The sequence below is a fragment of the Vanellus vanellus genome (assembly GCF_965231255.1).
Source record: "Vanellus vanellus genome assembly, chromosome: 1".
NCBI lineage: Eukaryota > Metazoa > Chordata > Aves > Charadriiformes > Charadriidae > Vanellus > Vanellus vanellus.
This window is the reverse complement of record NC_138905.1, coordinates 218,470,124-218,497,852: the sequence shown is the minus strand read 5'-3', so window position 1 is coordinate 218,497,852 and position 27,729 is coordinate 218,470,124. Positions and strand designations below refer to the sequence as shown.

Genomic DNA, 27,729 nt, shown 5'->3' with positions numbered 1-27,729 from the left:
TTGTATGAACGCGCTAGTAAGGGATTGAGTGACTCCAGATGTATTATTACATGCTTCTAATTTTCATGTATGAATATTTTATCACTCCAGTTAAAAAAAGAAAATCAAGTACACTTAAATATAAATATATATTTACGTTTTACTACTTAGGCAGTTGAGTGGAGGGGAAAAAGTACTGTGGAAAAAAAAAAAAAGATTGGATCGATTGTAATAAATGGCTTCCCAAATTTTAACTACTGTTAATGAACTGCAAGCAAAAAGTGTATTTTATAGTGTGTGTATATATGTGTATTTATACACGTTTATGTATATATTTTTATATGTAGAACATACATTTTATATGTATATTTAAGTGTACTTTCTTAAATATATATTTAAATGTACTTGCTTGGAGTTCCATGTGCCTCAGAATCTTGTTGGCTTGAAGACTACATTTTAACAGAGTGAAGCCAAAGTAATGCCACTGATCAACTCTTCTTGCAAAAGAGAAATATTCTCCAACAAATTCTACAGCCGCAAGAGATCTCCCCGGCACACTCAGTTTGACAGTATGCCTTTTATACCACGAAATGTTATTTTTCCTTGCAGTTCATTAACAGGAGTTAAAATTCGGGAAGCCGTTTATTACACTCAACCCAATCTTCAGGGTTTTTTCCCCCCCCTCGACTACACTGCCCAAGCAGTAAAACCAGAAGCAGAACTTTCACAGAATTGCAGAACTTCTTACCTCTTCCTACTGGCACTGACACACAAAGTGCAGTTTCGCCTATACTGCGAGTTGAACAGCAGGCTCGAGAGTGGGACAAACTTTTTCTGCCCCCTGGGACCCCCATGCTTTCTATCTGCACTGTCGGGCGTTAGCTTGGCTTGCTAAGGCTCAGCTGCATCCGCTCCACACCTTGTGACAGTGATTACACTTAGGATATGAACACGCAGGGTGTGCAACAGCACAGGGGTCTTCATCTCCACCCGCTCCATACAGATCACGTTAAGAACTTGAGTCTCCGCTAATACACTGGGAATTGCCCCCGGGAGCTCCACTTAGCAGCTTTTCAAGGGTTTGCAAGGAAGATGACGGGCAGATCTGATGCTGAGGGCAGTGACTTGTGAAATAGGAAAGACCTCGTAAATGTGAGGGATGTGGGTGCTGCCCCGGCAGATCACTCTGCACCAGCTCAGTAGTTCTGAGTAGAACTGGCAAACCAGTTGGTGACAACTCTAGCTGCAACTAGTAATATATAAACCAGCACAAATGTTTCTGATGACATCTATAAGCATATCTCAGGCTGTGCAGGCAGCTGAGACTAAGCCTAGCATCTTTTCTCCCCTTTTGCTGGCAACAGATTTTATAAAGTCATTGTAAGGAGATGCAATAACTCTGCTTCTTCCAGATGAACAATAATAATAAATTCTACCCTTGCTTATCCAGGGCTTTCATCTGTAGATCTCAAAGCACTTTGAGAAGCCATTTTGGCAAAAGGAGCGAAACAAAACCCATTAAAGTTAATGGAAAAACTCCATTGAATTAAACGTGCTGAGGATCAAGCCTGTGAATCCTTTCTGATGACCGTGCTTAGAAGCAGCAAAGGAGTTGAGAAATTTTCCATTCTTCCCAGATGAAAGAAAAAGTAACTGCCTGAAGATGAAGAGAAAATTCCCTTTACGCTGGAAAATGCTCCCTGAGGTTTTCCTTCATTCAGTAGTCTCCAGACATTGGATGTTTCTCACCTCAAAATCAGTCATGGACTAGTCTACCTGTTTCTCCTTGTAGCTCATACTTAAGAGGAGAGCTGAGCCCTCCATTGGCAAATGGGGGGCTGTGCAACATTACTCCACCGGGGAAATAAGTTTCTGCGACCCCAGCTAGTCCCAGAGTTCACGTTCTGGACCTGGAGAACTTCTTCAGAGATTTGAATCTTACTAAAGTATGTGCTGCAACAACATCCCCCGGCAATGAATTCCAGGAGCTTGTTATGTGCCAAGTTAGAAAAGCATTTCCTTTTATCCTTTTAAAAATCTATACCCTTTTATCATCATCACGAGCTCCTGTGCTGCACGGCAAGGCCCTATGAAGATCAGCGCTCTCTCAGTGACCATTCATAAGCAGAATGTATTCTTTTCGGTCTCCTTTCAAAACAAATATAATCTTGATCTTTTATGTAACCCTCTTGTTACATTGAAGCCTCTGCAGCTAGTTTGAAAAAAGTAAGGCTGAAAGAATAAAGATATTGCAGTCTATGAAGTTGAATATTCTACTGGAAAAAAAAAAGGAAAAAAAATGAGGGTAAAGAAAAACTACTAGTGAAATGACATTTGAAAGACCATTTTGTTGAACGTTTCGGGAAATAAACATGCAAAGTATGGCCAGGTTCTGATGCTGGGTAAAATGCTGTCTTGGGTTTCAGATAGCTTCTGCTCTGCTACAACTTTTAAGAAATCCACAAAAACAGCATTCAAGGAGATCAATCTAAATCATTCCCGCTGACACAAGTGGGGTTTAGGAACGTTTTAGCTGTCTTTAGCACCGACTTTCTGCCTGCCTCTGCATGGCCCAGCACAGCGCTCTGGTTTCTCCCCAAAGCAGGAGTAAACAGGACCCGGCACCTGCCAAGGACAGCGACGGGCTACCTGTTTTCGCTGGGCTCTGAAAGATGTTAAAGGATGACACAAATGCTGTCACTAGCTGTGGATTGCAAGTGGCTTACCAGCACTGCTGTTCCTTAACTCCAACTCCTCCTCTCTACCTCACCACACAGGGACCTAATGGAACACTCCAGCATTCAAGCTTCAAAGAAAATTAGAAATTAAAGAGCCCAACACAATCTTCTCCATCTAGAGCAGATGCAAGGCCAAGACAACACAGTAGCATCCATACTAAGACAGCAGATAACACCTGCTGTGCCACTGTGTACTTTCACCAGCGTTACACCAGAAAATGAGAAAGGTACCTGGACGGTAAAGGGTTTGGTATGAGGCCATCTTCTCCATTGATGTGCACAATGATAATCACAATGAGGAAATGAGTGCCTTATGTGTAGAATACTGTCCGAAATGCTGCTTGTCGCAGTTTGACCCCAGCTGGTAACCAAGCACCACGCAGCCGCTCGCTCACTTCCCCCCCAGTGGGATGGGGGAGAGAATCAGAAGAGTAAAAGTGAGAAAACTCGTGGGTTGAGATAAGGACAGTTTAATAGGTAAAGCAAAAGCCATGCCCACAAGCAAAGCAAAACAAGGAATTAATTCCCTGCTCCCCATGGGCAATCAGGTGTCCAGCCATCTCCAGGAAAGCAGGGCTCCAGCACACCTAACAGTTACTTGGGAAGACAAATGCCATCACTCCAAACGTCCCTCCGCTTCCTTCTTCTTTCTCCAGTTTTATATACTGAGCACGACATCATATGGTATGGGATATCCCTTGGGTCAGTTGGGGTCAGCTGTCCCGGCTGAGTCCCCTCCCAAATTCTTGTTTCCCCCTATCCTACTCGCTGGTGGGATGGCATGAGGAGCAGAAGAGGCCGTGACTCTGTGTAAGCGCTGCTCAGCAACAAGGAAAACACCCCTGTGTTATCAACGCTGTTTCCAGCACAAATCAAAACCATCATCCCATACGAGCTACTATGAAGAAAATTAACTCTACCCCAGGCAAAACCAGCACACTGCTCAATCTGATGGTAGTGGGGACATGTCAATTACAAAGTACCCGCTTTGTTCTTGCTCGTGCTAAGCTGGCACCTGGAGGCTTCAAACAGGGTCAGGACTCTCATTCACAAGGCAATATACTCAAGGCTCCCTGGTCACAGAGAAAACAAGTGATTTCCCAGGGTAAATTCTGTCCACCTGACTTTCCCACCTCACTTCCACAGACTGATCCACGTCTAGCCAAGATCAGCATCTACAGCACTGAACTCTTTTCTATCTACAATCGAAAGGAAGGAGTGCGAAAATAAGATAAAATAACTCTTCAAAATCAAGCCAAATACTTTTGCAACTCATATTCTTTATGGAAAGAAACCTGCACAACAGGAAAGATGTAGTGAACTGAGGATGACTCAGAGGACTTTGACCATGTCCCTTTATCTACTTTTTTTTTTTTTTTTAAAAAAGCTTTCTAAAAGGTAGGAATGGGCAAAAGCACAACAGTATTTCAGATCACTAGTTGCCTCTTTGCCCAATGATTCTCCTGCAGACAAGCAGGAGAGGTAGTTGAGCTCCCATGGTATCCTCATGCTTAGTGGGAGAAGAAAACAGATAGAAACAGAGATACGGCAACATATAAGTGAATTCAAGAGGGACCACATCTCATACAGCCGCCCATTCTAAAGTCAGCAAATATTATATTTAAAAAGGAATGACTCAACTGTTCTTCAAGGACACTATGAGCCAGCATTGGAGACTAAATCCAATCACTAAATTGGAGGAGATTAATCTCGGTCTCTCCTGCCACCTCTGCTGAAAAAAAATAGATGCTGGCAAACCACCTACCTATTTTCTGGCAGATTCTGGATGACAGTCCAGAAACATCCAGGATTACTCCTATCCTGCACCTTCCTAGGACCCCAGACCCTGCTATGGCAGGGGGTAACAATAGTTTTAATCTTCTCTGCAAAGTTACATCATCTGTGATGGAGTGGAGGAAACAGAGGAAGAAAGAGTCTCCAAAACAAGATCACAAGAGAAAAGAATTTCCAGAATGGGATTGCTACATATCACATGAAAATGCAAATGGGTGACGGGCAACATCTTAATCTTCTCTCTTGAGGCAAGCACGAGGCAAGGCTTGCTAACAGCACTACTATCTTAGTAGTGCTGGAAGGCTCTGCCCCTGAACACCAGACTTCCTCAGGCTACATCTCAGCATCTGACTACACAACTGGGCATCCTTGGTCAGGATAATCCTTCCCCCAGATGAAGTGATATGGTGTATTCTGGCCCATAAACTCAAGCAATTCAGGAAGGCATTTTATTCAGCGTTTGCAAATGGATGATGTAAAGGTCTGCCATGCATGGGGCTGTTCCTAAGTGATTTCGTTTTGTAGGAAGAGGAGGGTGAAGAATCCTACGCTTTGCCTTTTTTTCCAAGGCAGCCTCTCTAATGATCATTCCAAAGACTGCAGAGTATTTGAATATACTCTTCTAAATTTAAAATTCTCTGCACTATCACCCTTTCAGTAGCTATGACAAAGTACATACCAAGCAACACTTGTCAAGAGGAACACCAAGATCTTCTGTCGTTTTAATAGGGTGAACCATTAATTCAAAGGTTGTTCTGTCTCCTTAGCAGGACAGTTTTAATTGCCTCAACCGCTTTGTTAGGGAAGATTTTTCGACTCAATTGCCCTGTCAATTGCAAAGGGAGTTATTCATAGAGCTGTTAAAGGTCACAAATTGCTTGTGGCTCTGTAACCTGTTTATCTCATGCGATGGCGGTCAGAATCTACTCAACATGGAACATAGCTTAATAATTTAATATCAAAACTCACTGATAGGTTGTAAATTAATCCACTTCATGCAATCCTGAAAGGAATGACCTGTGCTGTGAGTTTACAAATTGGAACGATAAACTAAGTAGCGTTAGATTAAACTTTGTTTAAATGAACTGGCTGTTCCATTTAGACTGGCAGTGATGGCAGGGCAACTGGGCAAGAAACGTTCCCTCAAGAACAGAATCAAAAAAAAAAGAAAAAATTGTTTAAACACGTCTCAAAAGAAGAAATAGCTTGCAGAACAAGACAGTGTCTTACCATTGGTAGGCATCCGCGAGTCCTAATCTGTGGAACAAAAAGAAAACCCCTTGTAAGTAAAGGAACAGAGGAGACCTGCACAAGCAGCACTTGCCTGGAAGACAATGCTACAAGAAAAGGGAGGGTCTGATGACTAAATTCAGTCCAAAAAGGAAAGGCAGGAAATTAAGGGAAGACAATCAGCGGCTGTCGGTTCTGGTAATCGGTAGACAATCTTGAACAGATTCCCAACATGCTTCTTAAAACGCAAAGTTTGTTATGTCAACATACAGGGTTGATCCCAGCTTCATGCAGACTTGTGTGTATTCTTAACTTTACACGTATCAGTAAACCCGACTTGTGAATGTTTATAAGTTTAATATTCAGGCCTGTACTCTCCAATGACACGCAGCCAACCTCATTTACGACCGAGTCAAAATCTCTTCATGTGTGTGGCTACATGGCTCCCCTTCCGCAGCGCATAAAACCACTGAACTCCTGTAGCTCTATTAATGTGTGTCAACTTCTGTAAAACTACTAAATAAAATACACTTTTTTCTAATTGCCACCAGTGCACCCTCTCTCCTTTTCCCACCCTGGCAGAAAAGGAGCAAAGTTGATGGTTTTATTTCCATTTCTCTGAACACGAACAGAAAACGCTGTATGCAAAGAGACACCACTTCTCTCATCTTTGGTGCACTGCAGCTGTCCCTGGCTGGGACTTGAGAGAGCTATTGTATGAAGTGCGTATAAGGAGACAAGAATCCCATTTGTTATCTCTCTTAGTTACGCTGGGTCTGCAGGAAGTAGAATGCAAAAGCCTTAACAAAGTATTTGGGCTCAGCAGATTAGATCCCGAGTACTCAAAATTGAGAAAAACATGTGAAAAGAGGTGTTATTTTTCTAGGTCATCTTCAATACAGAGCTGTACTTTAAGGTCACAGAAGACACACCCCGTTTGTAGCTTAAAATACATCTTATGACTTTCCTGACAAACAAGAAAGGCTGTTTTCAACCTCCACGCGGACGCCTCCTCCAGCCCCACACCTTGAGGGCTGTGGACTCCACACCTTACTGGCAAAAATTTCAAATGAAAAAGTGCAGCGGGCAACATTGTATTGTGCTTCAGCTGAAGCATGCCCACTTCAGGAGAGTTGGCAGAGAGAGTAGCAGGAAGCACAGGGAATAATATCATCCTACACCACAAATTGAGAACCAATGTTCTGGTGATTTTAATTGCCCTGCGCCTTTTGGATTCATTATGCTGAAATGGATTTTGCTTTTCTCCACTGAGTAGATGTATCTCTGTAAGCATGTGGCTGATTTAAGCAACAAATTCATTCCCAATGTGCAAATGGTGTTACTCTGGGATTAATCCTCCTCCCAAATTGCTTTGCACAAGCGTACGACTGGCCCAAATAGACTCATCTGAGTTATGAAAGGTTCTTTTGAACAATCAGACAGGATCCAGGGAGTAACTGTCTTTGGAGAATTACCCCATCTATAATGTCAATTATTGTTAACTAAACAGCAGCTTTGATATTCTGACACTGAATTTAGACCCAAAGTACTCAAAGTCACATGATCCAGAACAAAGCATCAGGGAAAGAGCCCATATGACACAGTACAGGTCCCAGGCACTTCCAGTGAACCATATTCTCTGAAATGATGCCACTGAGGCCAGCTGCTAGCTGCTAGCAAAGCTTCTGACCAAAACTGCAGTTCCTCAATTACACAATGTGATGACAAATACATCTAAGCTCTGTCTACGTGACAACTTCCACCTTCGCAATACCCTCTCAGCCACACAAGCTGCCAAGAAAAGGCACAAGGATGAAGTGCCTGTTCCAGATAGTCCCAGCAGAGCTGAGGCATTCTGCTGCCCTGGTCTCCTAGCATAAAATAAACTCTTCTTCTCTGATGAGCTAAGACAGAGAGGTGGCTTGTATACCCACAACAGAAGCACAAGAACTTCTTCACCAGTTTACGATCACCTACTCAGATAAATAAATATATTAAAGACAAAAATAGGCTTTTTTAAAATAGCGTTAGTTGCCCTTCCGCTCCTCTGTCTTGTCAACCACTGAGAGCTGCTGAAACACTCTCTTGGTCAGGTTAGTCTCCTGGCACCTGTGGGCTTTCCGTACCTCTGTAAGCGTGATTCGAGGAAGGGCAGTCGCTCCTCTCTCAAGCTGCCTCCACACAACTCCCCTATTCCTGGTACGAGGAGATCAACAGCTGCAACCTTAAAAGGAAGAAACCTGACATAAGTCATGCCATGTAGCCATACAGTCTACAGCAGAAGTTCAGTTGACACTGGATGGCTGTTTGTAAAAAGCTACTGTAATTCTTTTATTGAGACCAGGACACTTAGGGAAGTATTTGCAAATGCTTGAAAAGTCCCTTGTTGACAGGAGAAGGCTGGGAGGGAACGTTACAATGATAAAAATCAGTAAGCCTACAGAAGACCTAAACAAGTGCAGTGATGTTCCAGGCTGAGCACTCCTACAGCAGGTGGTGTGAACTGAATCCCACCAGGTTACTCTGGTGACAACCTGTGCAGGTAGGCAAGCCTGTTCAGGGTATAAAGAACCCAAGAGCAGCTCACAAGGAAGCAAAGACACACTGGCAACTACCCTGAAGCCCTGATTCCCTTAGAGTTTAAGCTGCTCTGATGCTTGTAGCTTGTGTTTACCCCATCTGCTGCCATTCCTTGATCCAGCTCTAGCGGTAATGATACCAGTGGATGAATGGCACTGATGAGCTGATGCAAGTGGTCGGATTCCAGTGTTATCACCTACGCTGTTAGGTTTGGGCTGGTTTTTCTTCTCTGTTTGGTTTTGTAGACTTATTTCTCTTATCCCACAACTGAACTGTGAAGTGACAGTGGCACATGGTGGGGTAGTAGCTCTTTGTAGTAGAAGCAATGTTTCAGGCTGTCTCAGTTCAATCGGGAATTCACACCTTCAAATCATGAGACTTGTGGAGGAAGAGTTTATGTCTTGTGTCCATCTGCTGCTTGAGGATTACACAGATGGTAGATTTGAACGACAAGAGAATCACAGGTTGCTTAGAGCCACGCAATTGTAGGTATTTCACCTAGTAGTACAGAAGTCTACCAGGAAAAGAAATAAACTATGGCAAATCTGTCTTAAAGAACTTAAGCAAAAGCTTAACGCTACCCAACTCCTGAATCCTCCTCCTGTTGTTCCTGCTTTGGGGATTATTTCTACAACAGGAAAACGACTGAACAGGATCACCTGATGGTCATGTCTTATCTTGGATTTCTGGACCAGAGGCCCAGCAGAAGACTATCCTCATCTGTCTCTCTCAGTACGCTGAGACACAACCCTAGCCAGAAAAAGAGGTGGAAGCATAACCTATGGACTCACTGTGTGTTGAGGTCCATCTTCATTGTCCCGCATGTAGAAAGGTTTGAGGTCATATGGGTAGTTAATCACAAACACGGGAACGTCACCACAGTGCTTCACCAGGTACTTTTCATGTTCTGTTTGGAGGTCACAGCCCCACTGTAAAGACAACAAAAGGTACCTGGGATTCTGCTTTGGTGCATCTTGCCTGTGGCAAGAGACACAGCAAAATCCCTGTGTAGGAGAGACGTGCAGCTTTGAATAACATGAAACCAAGCACAGCAACTTCTCACACAGGCCACGGTGAAAATTTGCTAAGCAGACAGAGTTTCATGAGTTTTAAGGCAGAGCAAAGCAATGACCATAATATGTTTTAACTTTCAGAGTAGGGCCAGATCACCCCTGCATCAAGCCCAAGCATCTGGTATCAAATCAGAAGAAAAACCCCAAACAAACAAAAGAAACCAAACCCAAAACCACACTCTGCATAGCTTAAGGGAAATAGGCACCTATCCAAAGTCAGCTTCCTCAACCCAGCAAACCAGCCTTATTTCAGTATTACCTTCGGTATACAGAAGCAGCTTTGCTAGACTGACCGCTCTCTTCCCTGCTGTGACCTGTTACATGCTACATTAATTCTCACTTAAGAAAATCCAAGCATCCTATTCACCAATTCTCTGTTATCAGAAGTGTTGGAAATTTGCAGTGTCCTTCACTTCTCCTTTCTTCCAGCAACGTTATAAATTTGGTGGCTTTTGACTGGAGACCTCCAGTCCATTATAAGATGTGCAAAGAATATTGGGGGAGTGGAAGGGGAAGAGGGGAGTCTGCCGACTCTCCTCATCTGCAAATATCCTGAGTTTGCTGTCTGAGATCAAGGTAGTACAGATACAGGATGTGAAGTTCTACACCCACTAGTACACAGAGATGAGACGGCTGAAGGTGGCTTCAGCCAGAGGGTTATTTTCCTCAAAGCATCAGAAAGAGATAAAGATTAATCAGTACAGACACGAGAAGAGCACCACCAAAAATGCTCTCCCTGCTGGCGTGTGTGTTCGAAATTGGGCAAAATACGATTTTTAGGAAACCATAATCTAATAGCATTAGAAAGACTAGCGTGTGATTCTTCTTCCCTGTCAACCCCTATGCTTTGGAAAGACAAGAGATCCCCTTTACCTACATCTAGATTACATGGTATTTTGACGTGGTTTTGACTTATTAGTCCTTGTCAAACTTTTGATGTTATCCTAATTATCATTCCTTTATTTGAGGACTATTGCAGCAACTCTCCTTAGATGATCGCTACTGAACCCACAACACCCCGGGCACTACTCACATACAGGAAAGAGAAGTGCCTTTGCTAAAGCTTTGGCCCTTCAACAGCAAACTCATTACTTCCCTGCAAATGTTACGTGTTCTTCTGCTACAGATCTCACTCCTTCTATTGGTACCATTTCAACCCCAAAGGGCTGAAGTTATACCTGGGTTACAACTGAGCAAGCACCCCGGGAGGCAGAGAACCTGTGCGAAGTAACAACTCTTGTGGTATCAGAAGGAGAGAAAGGAGATCTGCAAAGTTCAGGCTGACCGTGCACATGAACAGGCACAGGGACAAGCCACCAGGCAACTACCTACCTCTGGCTTGAAAGTGAAAGTTTGTGAACCTCGCTTCAAAATTTCCACTGCTTCACTGTAGGAAATTCTGCAAGAGGAAAAAAAAAAAAAAAGAAAGTCTTTAAGATAACTATGAAAGGAATAACAAGAAAGTTTACTGGCTTAGTGCCGCACTGGAAAATTAAGGAGGCATTTCCCCACCACCATGCCAACTTGTGCTGTGATGTCAGATTTCCCAGCAATGCCTCTTTGGACAGAAGCCAAACCCCATTTTATATGGCAAGAACCCTATGTCTTCCTGTGCTTCAGCTACATGCAGGGCAGGAAGCACTAAGCTCTCAAGACACTTGTTGCATTATTGCAATATTGCATTTCTGTCAGAAGTGAGCTCTACAGAGAATTGCTTCATATGATTTTTTTTTTTTTTTTAAAAGAAAACAACGTGCCCTCATCGGCATCGCTCCAACAACATAGCTCTACCATCCAGGATGGTGTTAGGCAAAAACATCAGCCCAGAGTGCAAAGGACTTGTAGCTCAAACATTTTCATTTTACTTTGCAAAAACTGTGAGATTTATTTGCAGCAATGTTTCTCTACTCCTCTGACAGATCCGACAGCAGATTCTCCACCGATTTCCTGGAGATGGAGGCCTGTAACAAGCGGTGTTCCCCAGAGGTCAGTACTGGGTCCAGTCTTATTCAACATATTCATCAGTGACTGGATGAGGGGACAGAGTGTACCCTCAGCAAGTTTGCTGGTGACACAAAACTGGGAGGAGTGGCTGACACACCAGAAAGCTGTGCCACCACTCAGCGAGACCTGGACAGGCTGGAGAGTTGGGTGGAGAGTAACCTAATGAAGTTCAACAAGGGCAAGTGTAGGGTACTGCACGTGGGGAAGAATAACCCCATGCACCAGCAGAGGTTGGGGGCTGACCTGCTGGAGAGCAGCTCTGCAGAGAGGGACCTGGGAGTCCTGGTGGACAAGTTGACCATGAGGCAGAAATGTACCCTTGTGGCCAAGGCAGCCAATGGTCTCCTGGGGTGCACTGAAAAGAGCGTGGCCAGCAGGTCGAGGGAGGTCATCCTCCCCCTCTACTCTGCCCTGGTGAGGCCACATCTTGTTTAGCCTGGAGAAGAAAAGACTGAGAGGGGATCTCATCAATGCTTATCAATATCTAAAGGGCGGGTGGCAAGAGGATGGGGTCAGACTCTTTTCAGTGGTGCCCAGCGATAGGACAAGAGGTAACGGGCACAAACTTGAACATAGGAAGTTCCATCTAAACATGAGGAGGGACTTCTTTACTTTGAGGGTGGCAGAGCACTGGCACAGGCTGCCCTGAGAGGTGGTAGAGTCTCCTTCTCTGGAAATATTCAAAACCCGCCTGGATGCGCTCCTGTCCAACCTGCTCTAGGTGACACTGCTTTGGCAGGAGGGTTGGACTAGATGATCTCCAGAAGTCCCTTCTAACCTTGACCATTCTGTGATTCCAGCAGTACAAAATAATAGCATCATGGCAGAGGAAACAAAAAGTGCAGTGGAAGATGCTACAGTTTCGGTAACTGAAAATCAAGACTCAACGGAAGATACTTTTGCTGACAAGTTTTCCACATACTAAGCAAATGTTGTGGACAGAGAGAAGAAAGAATAACCTGATCATAATAATTTAATCTGTCTGTATCATTGGCTAAATCCAGTTATAAACCAAATTCCCTAAAGAACATGAGCTCTTTACACCCAGCTACAAGGTCTGCCTAGTACGGGGAAGGATTTTGAAGGAAATACCGCAGGAAGGACTATATTGCTCTATGTGTTTGGGTTATGCGAGGCCATGGTCCAAATGAGGTACATCACTGCCACAGGTTCAATGCATGTCACTGATGTAAGCCAGGAATGCCCCAGATCTGCCAGCAGTTGAAGAGACAGACAGAGAAGGAGAGCGAGATGGGCTGACTCGCTTTCTTTTTCGTTGGACCACAGGAAAAGCTGAGTACAACTCCGTCCCTTCAGGAATATAGGTTAGGTCCAAAGAGAAGAGGACTGACACGGGGAGAGAGTGACTTCACTGAGGCCTCCCATGGTGTCTGTGCAGGCACAAGGCACAGGGAGAATTTACCATGAATGATCCCGTCGCCCAAGCACGGCTGTAGCTGCTTAACAGGAAAACCAGTGCTGGGCTGAGCAGCCCTACAATGTTCTGTGGGATGAATGAAGCACACCACTATTTGAAGAAATAGGGACAAAGAGGTATTCTTGGGAGCCAAGGAGGGAAACCAAAACCCTTCAGTTCTTTAGCACAGACAGAACTGGGAAAAGCAGTTGCACAAGCAATCAGGAATAGAAAACCAATTGGGATTTTTAAATACCAAAAAACAGTTTCATAAAAAGAGACCCATTGGAGTGGAAGTGTAAGGAAGGCAGAGCACCAAAGCCAAAACCAAGCAAGACAGTGAGCAAACCACTGCACAGGTACATTCTGGAAGGAGGATACCCTTCTAGAAAGAGGATCAGGGATGAAAAAGCCAAAGGCCAGCAGAATCACATGCCTGTCTCATGTGGAGATGAAAGGGCAACTGTCAAACAGTACAAAGGGAACTGCAATTCATGCTCTTTTGGAGACATTATGCTAACCCAGAAGACATTGTGTTGGGAAAGAAAAAGAACATATACAAAATAGGAACTCTTTCCCCAAAAGCCCTCTTCCAGATGGTTTTGAAATAGAAGTACTTACGTCACAAATTTGTTCTTCAGCATTTGTTCCAACCTGTCCTTGGTCAAAACAAGAAAAAACAAAAATGTAAAGCTACTCTTAAGGGTTCAGGGGCCCAGAAGAAACTCAGAATAGCCACCTCTAAGTTTTAATTTGTAGGTCTGCATTGTGATCTAGATATGGGTCAAAATCTACTCCCAGCCATTCAGTGCTAAAAGGGTACCCTATTATTGGAGCCGATGATTCAGAGGCTGCTAGGTGATGTGACAGCTACAGTTCTACCACACTTGCTACCAGTTGTGTGTCCTCTCTCTGTTGGCCTGAACAACCACTTAAGCTCAGGCTAACTTTTAGCTCTTCACAGTTTGTTAACAGAGGGCAATACAGTAAGAAAAAATAGTAAAAAAATTAAGCCTCTCTATAGCCCAGAGCCCTCAAAATGCATAACAGGATTGCAGCTCTTTCCTGTCGCATTTATTACCTTCTGGGCAGGAGCTATGTATTTATGAAAAAGCTCAACATCATGAGGACATTTGGAGAGCACAGTGCTTGTCGCTGTCTTGAAAAGATCTTCCATAACCTAATAGAGAAAACAAGAGTGCATGAAAAATTAACACTGCTTAGATGTCCCAGACTATAAATAAAACACAGTACACATCAGCCAAAGGGTACAGAAGGAGCTTCTGTCCTTCTGCATGGTCAGACTGCATAAGAAGGTACCAGCTTGCTAATGCTCCTAAGTAGCAGGCTTGATCAGTAGCTGTAGAGGAGTGGAACCTTTGTTTCTGCCATGGGTTTAGGGCTTCAGTGTCTGCTGATAGCCTCAGTATCTTCAGTCAGGTATCTCCAGAGAAAAAAAGCACAGCTAAAATATTCATGCAGCAGCTCTGGTCAGCCACAAACACACACATTACAACCATTTGTGATAACTGGTCTCAGATTAATTACCAGTGAGGAGTCTGTCCCTTAATGAGCAATTCTGGTTTTCTGCTTTGTTGTTAGAAGAGATAGAACAAAAGGAGAGGAAAATAAACTTGTACCGTATAGAGCCACCCACCAAACAGATCCCAGTTAGAGAGACTGTGCAGTAAGGGCAAAGCAAAGAGAACATGTACTGAGATGAGTAGAGAGCTAAAGTGGAGGACACATCAACGCAGGGATGTTTGAGAAGCTAAAAAAGATGTGGTTTCATTTCCCTAAAACTAATGTGGATTAGCTAAATTACATTATCATCCGATTTGTATATACTTATCCAGTCAAATGGGCTTTCCCATTTTATTTCTAAACTAAAAAAGTCCCCATGTGGGATGTCACTGCATTCTGATCAACCTGTTTTAAGAGTAATTTTCTCTTTTGCTTAAGCTAAACAGACCATCGAAGACACTTGCTTGTTGTGCAGATTGAGAGCTCCCATGACTCCTTGTAGTCTTACACCTGCACAAAGCTGGTAGTCGATACCTGTGTAGTACTGATGATCCCAACTCTTCTTCAAAATCACCCTCCTTATTCTCATCTCCTTTGTAAGGAACACAACAATACAGCAGGGCTGCACATCATCTCAACCTGGGACAGGACCAGGTTTTTCCCAATAAAAAACACCTCTGAAAGTCCTGGCACATTCCTGTTTTTTTTTTTCTGTGAGCATACCAACTGCTTCATTAGTTGCAGTTAGGTGAGTAGCAGTCCCTAGACACCGCAAAGCCCAGGTGGCAAAGCCACAGAGACTAACTGTGAAAAGATGAACATGACATTCAGCCAGCAGATCTGAGGAAGAAGCAGGTCTCCGCCTTGCAAGGAACCAGATCTTACAGCATAAGAGGAACAAAAGGCACAGAAAAGAAGAATCCAGACTACTGACATAGCCAAGATGAGATTTCAGGTACATTGTGCAAATTCTCATGTTTAGAAGAACATTTGTCATCGCCTGTTCCAAACTGCTGAAAACACTGCTCTGCGCTGATGAACAATCTCTGCATCCCACCAGCCCAGAGAAGCTGGTAAATCAGCCCATTTTGACTCCTCTGGAGCCAAACTCAGCCTTCAGACTCCTGCATCAATCCGGGCCCTCCCTTTATAAAGGGAAGATCCAAATAAAGAAACAGCATTATCATATGCAGATGAACAGTTTTACCCCTACTGGTACTCAAACACAGAGGAAATGAAAAGCTAGCATTCCTGCTGCTGAGTGGCAAATAACCAAACAGTCAGCTTTGAACTTTCTTCAAAGTAGCTAGAAAAAGGCTTATGCAAATGAAATTAGAAAACTTCTTGGAACTCATCTGGTTTCACCAGGCTGAGATGGAGGAATTTTACATTAAGCTGCTTCTTTCTAGAAAATGAAAGTATCATCTGGTTTCAGAAAAGCATGTTGTTTAATTAGCGCTTTTTTTTCCCCTCACTATGCGATAAAGTAACAATTAGGTTCCCACAGCATTCAACATAAGCAGCTTCCTCTTGTGGAAAAAAGATGTGGGTGGTATGGGAAAAACAATCTGAGAAATATTTCCAGGTTTGTGACTGAGGTTTTAGCCTGGCAAAAAGAGACAACCACGTGGGCCGTGCATTGGCCTCCTCACTGCTCTTATTGATGCCAAGCGTGTACTAGGCACGAAGAGTGGAGGGGAAAAAAGAAAAGGGGAGGAAAAAGAAAAGAAAAAGCTCTCCAACTCAGAAGTTATGGCTTTAAGCAGATAATATAATGAAGGACTAAAGAGTAGGCTATATGAAAAATGAGTGGAGAAGCATAACCACTGGCTTGCTGGTTCGAGGGAATGCATGAGCTGGAGACACAGGCCAAGTGATTGGCTTGAATGTATCCTGTAAGAAACATGTTTGATAGGAGGCTTATACAGGGAAAAAGCCAAGGGAATCACAGCAAGTAGCTCATCTCAGAGGTGGGACTCTTGGTATCCAAAAGCCGATTAATTTGGTGGCTTCATAACAGAAATGTAGAAATTGTGCCGGCAGGAGGGCAGAGGTAAAAGCTTTCTCTTCTCCCTCATTCCTCCCAGCCTTTGCCTCTTGATTTTCATCTTTCAAAGTTGTTCAGCAGTATCAGTCCTGGCCTTCCCCAGTGTTGCTGTGGAACTGAATGGTTAGCTGTGCGATTTTGACTAGGAGCAGTTCCCAAATATAATGTTTAATTTTAATTTGGATCTTTTGATACTGCAATTATCCTCTTCCCAAACAGAATCATGACCAGAGTTGGAACAGAGGAAATCATCAACAGAACAGCGGTAAATGTCAGCAGCAGCAACTGAAGGTGCTCTGCACTACAAGAAGGGTTCAAATCATCATCTTTATTACATAAGACACTTTCAGAAAAATCACAAGAACTGCCAAGTAGGATTTTTGTTTATGCATTTACCTGGGGCATGCATATGGATGCAGCGTAGATCACAGGGTATTTACATATGAAACATTCACCAAGTGGACCATTATTTCTTGCCTTCATGTTTGCTCACACACACTGTACGTGTGTGCACATATACACACACACTCAGAGGGGAGATTCACATCTGATCTCGGTCATAAAGTCTCCTCCCTCAGCTGTACAACCAACAGCTCATGGCCCACTCTAGAGAGATGCTGTTGTTATGAAAGGAGGGAGACTCTGGTCTGTCAGATCACTGCTTCACTGACCATCAAAATTGAACAACAAACGCTGACGGACGTTCAGAAACAGAAAGAGCCTCAGTTATGGCAGCTGGACGCCACTTCGGAGAAGGAACCTATAGCCCTGCAGGTACCCCAATGTCCCTAAAGAGCGCTGCGCAAGACAGTTGGAAAAATCCTTTCCCGTGTGAATCCCAGTGCTTGTTCACCCGAGACTGTGGTCAGATTTGCCCAACTGTCTTAGTCTCCGTCTTGGCACTGAAGACAGTACTCTGACTGCAAACTATTCTGGAAATCAAACAACGCCCACGTTTCAGATCGAAGGCCCCCGAAACTGGCACCCCAAATCAGTGCTACTGCTGATTTAATTTCATGCCTGAATTCCCTTCTGTAAAACGGAGGTAATAATGCTCCATGTCACTGGACTGTAATGACAGTAAATTAATTTTGATGAAGTACATAACCAGTGGAAGACAATACTTCTGCCCTCAGGACAGAACTCAAATAATGTGTTTTAAATTGTATGCTCCATCTTAAAGAGAGGTATTCTTCCTCTCTTAAAGAGACAGTGGTGCTAGGATGTGATCTCGCTAAGGAAGACTAATGCTATGCATAAACTTCCAAAAGTGCCCTCAGGACAACTTCTTTCTGGCATTTCCTAACTTTATTGCCTAAATAATGTGGTTTTTTTGGTGTGGTTTTGTATGTATGTTTGATGAAATTATACGACGACTGCATCATACAGCCTCTTTAAGACCCCATTAGTGTCATGAGTGACATGGGATCCTTTAAATCCACTGCACTGCCAAGACGGTGGAACAAAAAATAGAAGATAATGACCTACAAATATGGCTACATGACAGCACTGAAGGGAGAGGGTGGCAGCAGGCATCTCAGAGGACAGATGAGACTGGAGACCCTGGACCTCAAATTCAGGAACTGGAGGGGCGATGGCTCTGGTGAGTCCAGACACTTCCATACAGATTGAACCCTTTCGCTGTCTTACCTGACCTTCTTTTAACTCCCTCTCTTTCTTATCCAGTTTGGAGAAAGAGTGTACACTGCACTGAGCACGTGGGACTTTCCACAGAAAGTATTGTGAAACCAGTGTTGTGAGATTTTAAGCTTCTTTGTAGCACTAAAACACGTTTTGGCACAGAAAAGAAGTTGAGATTGCATGATCCAGACACATGAGACTTCACAGGAACTGTGCTTCTTATTTAGGAATAACTGAGCACTACTCTGCGCAATTACAGTGGAGCAAAAAGGCCATTGCTCAAAGATTTCAGGCCCTTTGAATGAATACATGCAACTTTATTATTAAATATTCTTTATTCTTTTATTTTGTAAGGAAAGCCACATTTCTTTTGTAGTTTTGGCTGAGAGAAAGATCTCGAGCCTCATCAGTGAATGGTAAACCTGTAAATCTTTGTAGCAAGGCTCTTCTTTAATGGTGTATAGGCACATACTTCAAAATGTCCCTGGAGAATCTGAACATTCCCAGCACACTAACTTGCTCAAGTTAGAGGTATTCAGTCCAAATGTTGAATACCAATTTTAAAAATAAATTTTAAACAATCCAGCTCTTTATGCGAGGACAAAGTTCAGATGCTAGCCCTGGCCAAGAGCCCCCAAGGCTTTCAACTGGGCGTTTTGCACCAAACAAAGAACTTGCAGATGACGACAGACTAACTGCCCAATGGGTAGATACATGCGAGAACACTGAATTTAGGTCAGTTATGCAGGGGAAAAGAAACTTAACTTAGGCTTTAGAGCAGCTGTCAGTTTTTTTGGTGGTTTTTTTTTTTTTTTTTTTTTTTTTTTTTTTAAAAAGAGAGATTGCCCAATGATTTAAAAATAAACGGAATGGGAACTCCACTTCTGCAAAGAAGAACATCACAAAAGTAAGCATGTTGCAATGTAGACTCACTATGAGGAACGCAAAATGATGCTGCTAGAAGACTTTCTGTTACAGGGAAAGATGCTTGTCAAAGACTTCGGAACAGAGGGAAGAAGCGAAAGAGGAAAGCACAAGCTGACACTTCACAACATGTTTAGCAACAACAAAAGCCAAGCCAAGGCAGTGGGGGGAAGTTCCTCCTTTCCCTACAAATAAAAGCCCTACATATTCCAGAACAGTTTTCAAATCTAATTCGCTGAATTGTCTGAACTGGCTGTCTATACTTCAAAAGCCAAGAAATTGGGGTTCTCAGCACAAGAGTACAGGTATGTTCATGCTGTGTTCAAGGGCTCAAACACCACTTAACAGAAGACCCTGCTTATTATACTAGATAATAGCAGTGAAGATTTCAATCAGCTCCTGATTACCTAGAGAGACAGGGGGCTCAGGAAGTCAGGTGTAAAGATATACATACGCTGTGCTCTAAGAATACACCAAGTCGTTCTGGAGAAAAGGAGAGACAAATGAAAGAGCGGGATGCTGTTATTGATGGAACACAGAGATTCCTGACGGGTCAGTCCACACGGCCCAGTGTGATCCAGACATCCAAGATGCGCAAGCAGCACACACAAGAAACAGTATGTCAGCTCTGCTGTTGGGCCATACTGACTGTATATGATCCAGGCTGAAGAAATCACCACCTGGATGTTGTTTTATACATCTGCAGCCAGTGCCTCAGGTCTTTTAATTTTAAGGGTATTTCTCCAATAGTTTTCCAAGGACCTTATCTGACATATGAGAGCTGATGTGGATGTTTACTCACAAACCCTACTGGGCATAAGCTGGCTTATACTGAGACCAGTAAGACGCATTAGTATCCATCATGTGGTTAAACTGCAACCGAGAGGTCAAGCCTGAAAAATCGAAAGCTAGCTGACTAAGGATTTCTTCCAGTCTTCTGCTAAAGTGTATAGTAAATAGCACATGCCAGGAACTGTTGTTTCTACTTGAGATTTCAATGCAGGTTTCAAGGAATTCATTACAGAGCACACCAAGGGACACACTGCTTAAGTACTGCTCAGATTCACTGGAGAGATGCTGAAGGTTTTGAAGGGGAGAGTGCCACTTTCATTAGCACCAGCCAAACACATTTACACATATTCTAGCAATATAGGAATACACTCAAATGGGAGTTGTCTTCGCACCTATATCTTCCCTTACCTCTGCTGAGCAAACCCTGATGCTTGGGAAGACTCCGTGCAACATCTACCCAGTGAAAGGAGCTGCAACCTCGGTTGAGGGCAGGGAGCACAGCTCAGGGAGGAGGAGGAAGTTCTGGCACCAATCCTGCATAGATATTTGGAGTGCTCACCTGCATGATGTCTTGGAGGCTTCTGGTGAAGGACAGCTCAGCCTCCACCATATAGAACTCTGCCAGGTGCCGGCGACTCTGGGAGTTTTCTGCTCGGAATGTCGGGCCAAAGGTGAACACGTGGGTAAATGCCCTGCAAGGCAACAAGAAACAGGAAGGTCAGTCCCAGCACACAAGTGAGTCTGTTAGACATATAGCCTTCACTTCTCTCACGGGATCTAGAAGCACTCACACTTCCATTTCATCTTTGACCAGAGAGGGGTTATTCACACCTCTCCATGACTCGGGGAGGTTGCACAAACCTCCTGTTCAGCTTTCACTGAACACCATTCGTGCTCAGAACACTTTTTGTAGCTGTGTGGGAATAAAAAAATGACATTCTGCAGAAGCAGATCACTGGTGAAGCACTCGAACATCACACCAGTCAGGCTCCCCTCATCCACGTTTCTTCAGATTTGTTTGGCTGCAAGGTTTGACCTTTATGGGTGCTGTGACACCCCAGAGCCCAGAAGTGAGAGGGTCCTGCTGCTGGAGTTGCTGGGCTGGTGTTAGCACTGAAAGGTGGCTGGTGAAGCCCAGCAGGATTGTACAGTGTACAGCTTGCAGTCCCCCTCTAGTGGCAAGACCAAAGTTTATTGCTGAAAGAGCCTTTGAGTTGAAGAAGTGGGCTCCTTCCACACAGCTAAAAATGGTTCAGCTAAAAGAGGTCCCTACTGCAGAGAACACATCTGGGATATTGCTTTATGCCGAAGCAACCAATGCATTTCCTACTATGAAGCTATTTCTCCAGCAACCTTCTGGGGAGTCTATTTAAACACATCCTCTCTTGTTCTGCAGTCACGTCATGCTGCATACACAGGATACAAAAGCATTCTTGATTCTCCACTTCCTTCGTAAGAATCCTTCCTATCAAACAGCAACACACCTTAAAAAGTTTTATTTTTACTGTGTGGAAGCTGCACTCCAAGCAACACCTTTTATACTGTGGGCTATGAGCACCTGGGCTCCTGGACATCCTCAGGCCAGCGAGAACTTCCCGAATAGTTGTTTCCTCCCATGACCGGGGAGAGAGCAAGCTGCTTCAGAAAAACCATGGACTGCTGCTATCTTTGGTACATCTTTAACTTGATATTATTTTTAGCTGTAGACAGCACATAGGAGAAAAAGAACCCGATCGGTAGAGATTAAGCACAGTTTAACACTCATGAAAGGATGCGTGCTAATTGCTCGCATTGGCATTTGACTTGCATCTTGCTCTGTAAGCTTTCAACTTAAAGAGGCTGTTCACTGTGTTTCTGCACAGGCTAATTTTGTTAAACTGAAGTTTAAATAAACAACGCTACAAAAAGCAGCCTTTTTCCTTTGCCCCTTATGGAGGCATCTGCACTGCAAATAAAGGAACACACACATTCCGCTTCACTCATCTGTTCCCTCATGCCACAGGACGGTTAAAGGTTACAATTCAGAGAAACAAGACTTTCTTTTTCCTTGAGTTGGTAGTAGTAAACACACCAGAAGAAAGTTCCAGGTCAAGACTCCGAATACGTAGTCTGCCTGTAGGTTTCTCTTCCCCACTGGCTCTGCTTTCCCTGCTCAAACAAACAAACAAACTTTCTGTCTCTGCTTTGCTCTCATACCTGCACTCTCTCATACATGACCACAGCATCTACAACGCTAACCAGATTTTGCAGCAAACATCTTTCCTCAAGCATCATTTTCAGCATGTCTCTTTTCCCTCTGCTGCCTTTCTCGCTCGATGCAATGTTACTGTAAATTTCTGCCATCACTTGATGATCCTCCTTCAAACTGCCCTTGCAGCAGTGTCATCTTAACATTGCTGAGGTTTTATAAAGTGATGTACCAAGACTATTACTCACTGCACAGGTCAGTATTATCTCATCAGTTCCTTGTGCTCTCCCATCTGTAGCCATCTGTTGTCTTGGGTTATACAGAAATGCATGTTCTTCCTCACAAGGCCTTTTTGTTTTGGTTTATTTTTTTCCATGTTCCTACAGCACCTGGCACAACAAGGTCTTGGATCCAAAGCCTCAACTGCTATAGCAATACAAACAACAAATATGAAACAATGAGTCACTTGGCCAAAACTGTTCAATGTTTAATGAAGAACTGGTCAAAAACTTTTGCTTGCCAGGCCACGGAGGTTGGCCTGTAATGGGAAACAGGAGACGCGGGCTCTTGTCCTACCTGTGCCCATTTTTCAGTCTTTTGCTAAAATATTTCAATCCGGGGTCCTTCAGTTAAAGAAAGAATTTTCCCTAAATAAACCAGTTTAGTCACAAGTTCAGACTGTGACTGGGCCAGGACTGGACACAGGACAAAAATATTTTTAAAAGCTTGCAACTGCTTAAGTACCCACCCAGGACTGCTGGGTTTGATGTGTAGGTCTCTAATTTCTCCCCAGCACCAAATCCTCAAAAAGTAACACTTAAAACTAAAGCATGATACCAGCTGGCTAGCAGGAGATCCTGTCCCACAGGGCAGCAGTCTGGCTTCAGTGAGAAATGCATTTCTCAGCTGTTGTACAGGCACGGTCACTGAAACTTCACTTAGCGTAGGTTACTGTGGCAGGTGACAGTCTCCAGCAATGCAGGCTGCAATCAGCACTTCAAGCCGTACTTATTTCCTACTGAAGAGCCACCCAAGAATGAGGACTAGATACTAATCTTCCAAGGGGCTTTCTGGCTGCAGGAAACTTAAAAATAATTAAAAAAATTAAAAATCCTTATTGCTACAAGATGTCAACCACGGTCAAACATTTCACAGTCACAGATCAATTCCATGCTGCATAAAGCCCCTCTGTGTCCGAGACGGAGCTTTTGGTAGGACAAGTGCAGCACAACTCCCACTGGAACTGATTTCAGTCTTTTCCCAGCTCTAGGCATCCTGCCAGGATCATTCTTCTACAACTTGTACACCGAGCACCACCTATGTTTACAAAACTAACCATTAGCCCGGCAACTTCATGGACTATCCTAAGGAGCCCAGCAACAGCAGGAATAAGGGCTTCGTGATAGCCTGCAGAGAATGTAACATTACTGGTGTAGGGCTGAATTTGCCTGCCTGCTCTTTAGATCGAAAAAAAGCCCCAAATCCACGTCTACGGGGAGGAATCATTCATACCCCAGGCTAACTGTAAAGGGAAAAGATAGATACAAATAACTGTGAGAACTTCATCACGCTCCTGGGACGCTGGCAAAGGGAAACTAGCCAGATGTCATGTTGGCAAAATGATCAAAGGAGCGCAGTAAACCCAAGTCAGCTGGTAATGACAACGCAGCACACTGACCAGAGGCCTGGACACAACAGAGAAACACAGCTAAAAATATAGTCACTGTTATCAACTCTAAGCGTGAACAATTATTTCTCATCCAGGCATACATACACTGTTTACTGTGCTCTGCCATTCAAGACATTAAGTAAATGCACGCTACGCAAATCTGACCTTTATTTGTACTTTATTTGATATTAAAAAAAACATATCTGTGATTTGATACATTGCTGTATCACACCGAGCATATATAAAGATACTAGAAAAGAGGGAGGGGAGCTGACTCTGCTCTGATTTCATGGTACCCAGGGCAAACCCAGTCATTCCCTTCTGTGGGCATTCAGCACCTAGCACAATGGAGCCTCAGTCCGGGGCTGTGACTCCTATGTTCTACAATGCAAATAATCAATCATTTAACATTCCCAGACCTCTGCAAGACTTCCAGCATTTAAAAATAACTTGAAAATTCTGGCTAAGTCTCCAAAAGTGCCTAGGTCAGTTGGGGTTGTGGGCACTCAAGAGTCCTTAAAAAAAAATAAAAATAAGTAGTGCTAATTCCTCATCTCCAACAAAAGCACACACAGGAGGGGGAAAAAAAAAAAAAAAGGCAAAAAGCAAGTCCAATAAGCTGTCGAGCTCTTTTCCTCAGCCATTAGAGGCAGAGCAGTAATGTCTGTAACACTGTCCTTGTACGTGCTACCAAAGAAGACAAGAGGGGCTTTGAAATGAGTCCCTTTGCTTCTTTGCTTCACCCAGATCAGAGCTCTGGACAGCAAGCTCGAGTGCATTTATGCAGTTCACAGGCACTGCCGGGGTCGACACCAGAAGGCACAGAGCCGCTTAATTAAGCGCTCCCTTTCTGGGACTGTATTTCGCTCTGCCCAGTTCTCTGGGAAAAGCTGAGAGCTTAACTTGAAGGCCAAGAGAATACCCACAGCGCTCTCTCCAACACCCTGAAATGGTGCAAAACCCAGGGGCCCATCCTGCGAAACGCAGAGTTTGCTTGCCCCAGCCCAGCTAGGGCTTAGCCCCCTTCTAGGGACGGGCTCACCGGAGTCCCTTTGGAAGCAGGCAGTAGCGGTTGTATGCGTAGCTGGAGCACAGCCGTCCTCTGCACGGACCATCACTTGGTGGAGGCTCATTCTTACACAGGCTGCATTTGTGATCTCCACCCTATGGACACCCAAGAAAGGAAAACCTTCCTCCTTTTCACCCTTATTTTACACACTACTAAAACCTTCTTCAGAAGCAGCTACCTTTCCCCCTTTGAGAGCTTTATGCCACGCAGAACGAAAGCTCATTTCATTTGAGCTCGTTGACAATTCATTATTGAGACAGTGATAGAAAGCAATAGAGAAGTCTAAAGTATCCGTGCCCAAAGCTGCTTAAAATCATCTTTTTAATTAAACTCAGGCAATGTTTGTAGGCTTGAGCATCTCTGCCTTAGTGGCAATTTTTACACTGTGATCCAAATATAATTAATTGCGTCTATGGTTCCCAAGCCAGGAATGGATTGTGCTCCTTTTCTGAGCCAGGACTCCATGCTGCTACCGGGGTAATAAAGACTTATTTGTGCTGCCGAACCAAGGGGATAGAACTCTGAGCAAGGCCATTAATCAAGAAGATGCAATCCCTACACTGTCAGCCCATGCCAAGGTCACACCACACGGCAGTGACACAGAGGGAGGCAGAAGCTGGTTGTTGTGACTCGGGGCTAAGCGCTAAATCACACCAGTGCACACAGCTATTCATTTGTAGGGTGCCCTTATTCTCACCCCAAAAATATTACAGGTGTTTGCATAAACACAAATACAGTGATTCCTCTGACCAGGTCTGCAGTGGAGTAAAGCTGAAAGGTGATTTGTGCCAAATCTTCAGCCACGCTAAATGAATGCAACACGTGACCCTTCAATACTGTATGTTCCCCCCCTCTCCCCATGGTCCACCAACACCCCCCCCCCCCCCACTAAAATCTATACTGCTATACTGCAAGAAAATCTAGAAACAATAGCTTCAAACCCAAGGACAAAACAAAGCATGATGTCAGCAGAGGAGGAAAGGAGAACAAGGTGACCCTAAAGCCCAAGAGCTTAGCTTTGTCAGCCACTTTGCCCTTTCCCTTAGGAAGGGAAGAAATTAATAAAGCGAGCCATCCAATTTAATTCCACTCTGTTCCAGCATGACCATATTCATTTTGAGCACAGAGGACCTGCCTGCCCCATCAAAATGAGCAGATGACTTTGCTCGGCTGCCAGGAGACACCAGTTGGCTGCAGTACTTGACCTAAGCATGACTGGGATTGGTCAGGGATGCTGAAATTTGTACGTTGAAAGAGGTTCTGGCCTGACTCAAGAAACCACATGCACACAGACATTCACCATTCAAACATACTGTTTCAATGCCTCCAGGGTCTCGTTTTTGGAGGAGCTGGAAACCCAGGGCTCCTAATGATGCTAGTGAGGTACGAGTGCCCAACAGTTTGGAGAAGAGGAATAACGTTCTACATACTTGAGCTGGGTAGACTGTGCTAAAATGAAACCTCAGAGTTGGACAGAAGTACCTGGTTTTTAACCTCAATGTAAAAATAATACTCCCATTAGTATTGTTTGGTGGTTTGGATTTTGCACAATGAAAATGCACATGTTTCTGTTGAAAAGGCGGCGGTGAGGGTGAATTAATTTTATCCAGAAAAAAAAGCAGAAGAAAAGGTTCTAAAAGAGTCCTCACAGAACATGCCACTTCTGTCTGCCCTCTGGGGAAGCGCAGCTGAGAAAAAGCTGTATCTCGACAAGGGCTTTTCTAGCAGTCTGTGGAGGCTTCGGCCTGGGCAGCAGAGCTGGTGTGCTGAGCGCTAAGGTTTCATTTCACACTGTGACAAGATGGGACTGTACTTCCTTTTGTAAGCAGCCAAAAATAAACACATAAATTAAAAAAAAAAAAACAAACTAAGTTCCCAGACAGGACTGGGAAATGCCAAACTTCCCCCCCCACCCCCACCCCAGCCACTCAGACTGAAGCAACACAGCAGTTTTCCTTGCTGCAGCCTCCAAAGGGCAGAGTCCTACCATGCCTGCAGGGTCGCGTGCGTGGCAGCGCCCTCCTGTCACGCTCCGGGACCACCTCTCCCCCTGCCATGTCCTCTGCTCCGGCTTCAGCAGCAAGAAAAGGAGAAGATGGGACAAGGATCCTCCCTGGGTCATCCACCTCTGCTTGAAAACAATCCAGGCGCACTTGAATAATTAATAACGTGACCCATATACCCTAATTATCTGGCAAAGCACCCCACATTTTGTTTATTAAACCTCACAGCACACCTAGACACTGTATTGTTAGTTTACAGATGGCAGAAGAATAGGGGAAAAATTGAGACACAAAAGAAACAGTTACCCACAGCCATACAATGTCTTTTGCTCCGGGCTCAAAGACCTCATCAGCCTGGGTCCTCCGCCCTTTTATGTGACACTGTTGTACTTTATTCTCAGTGGAGTCTTGTTTTGTCCTAGTTTTGATATTATTATTTCTAATTAAAGTCAATAAAATAACTGATTAGCAATGATAATTCAAGCTGGGCTGATGAAAGCCACCAGAGTAGTTAAGCATTTATTCAAATAACTATTTCCCATGCCCTAGCTAACAGAGATCTTCTACAAAGGAGTGATATAAAATGTTTTTAATAAAACAGGGAGCAAAGATCTCTTTCAAAACTTAATCATCCCAGTGACTCTGACTCTAAGCCACCAAAATACATTACTAGCACAGAGGAGGGGAGCAATTGTGTTAAATCTTTTTCCCTTCAGAGTCGAAAAAACACGTTCTCCACGACCTGCATTATCTTAGCTTGGAAAAGGATTTTCTTTTTTTTTTTTTTTTTTAATCAATTTTTTTTTCAGATGGACACTGGTTCTACCAGCTCCGCAAATATGAATCACAGCAAGAAACTGCATCGGCGGGTGCATTGCTGCACAAAGTGGGTCACGGTTCAGGCCATGTTTCGGTTTACGTGTAGCTATTTAAAATTTCCAAGGCCTCAAGTTCTACAGTAACTAAAGTAAATAACTGTATTAAAAAACAATTTCTAAAAGCTGTATTAAATGCAACATGTTCCAGCTGACCATGACATATCTCTACAACCATATTC

General features: G+C 43.8%; 1 protein-coding gene across 1 annotated transcript in view; it reads right to left on the bottom strand.

Annotated features, from left to right (window-relative positions):
• NARS2 (asparaginyl-tRNA synthetase 2, mitochondrial) overlaps positions 1 to 27,729 on the bottom strand; it is a 54,733-nt gene that overhangs the window by 1,859 nt on the left and 25,145 nt on the right. Inside the window, exons 7-13 of the mRNA XM_082490046.1 lie at positions 20,303 to 20,435; positions 13,897 to 13,995; positions 13,437 to 13,474; positions 10,727 to 10,793; positions 9,113 to 9,250; positions 7,868 to 7,965; positions 5,742 to 5,768 (exon numbers count right to left, since the gene is read on the bottom strand). Coding sequence (XP_082346172.1) covers positions 5,742 to 5,768; positions 7,868 to 7,965; positions 9,113 to 9,250; positions 10,727 to 10,793; positions 13,437 to 13,474; positions 13,897 to 13,995; positions 20,303 to 20,435 — 600 coding nt within the window. The remainder of the gene's footprint in view (positions 1 to 5,741; positions 5,769 to 7,867; positions 7,966 to 9,112; positions 9,251 to 10,726; positions 10,794 to 13,436; positions 13,475 to 13,896; positions 13,996 to 20,302; positions 20,436 to 27,729) is intronic.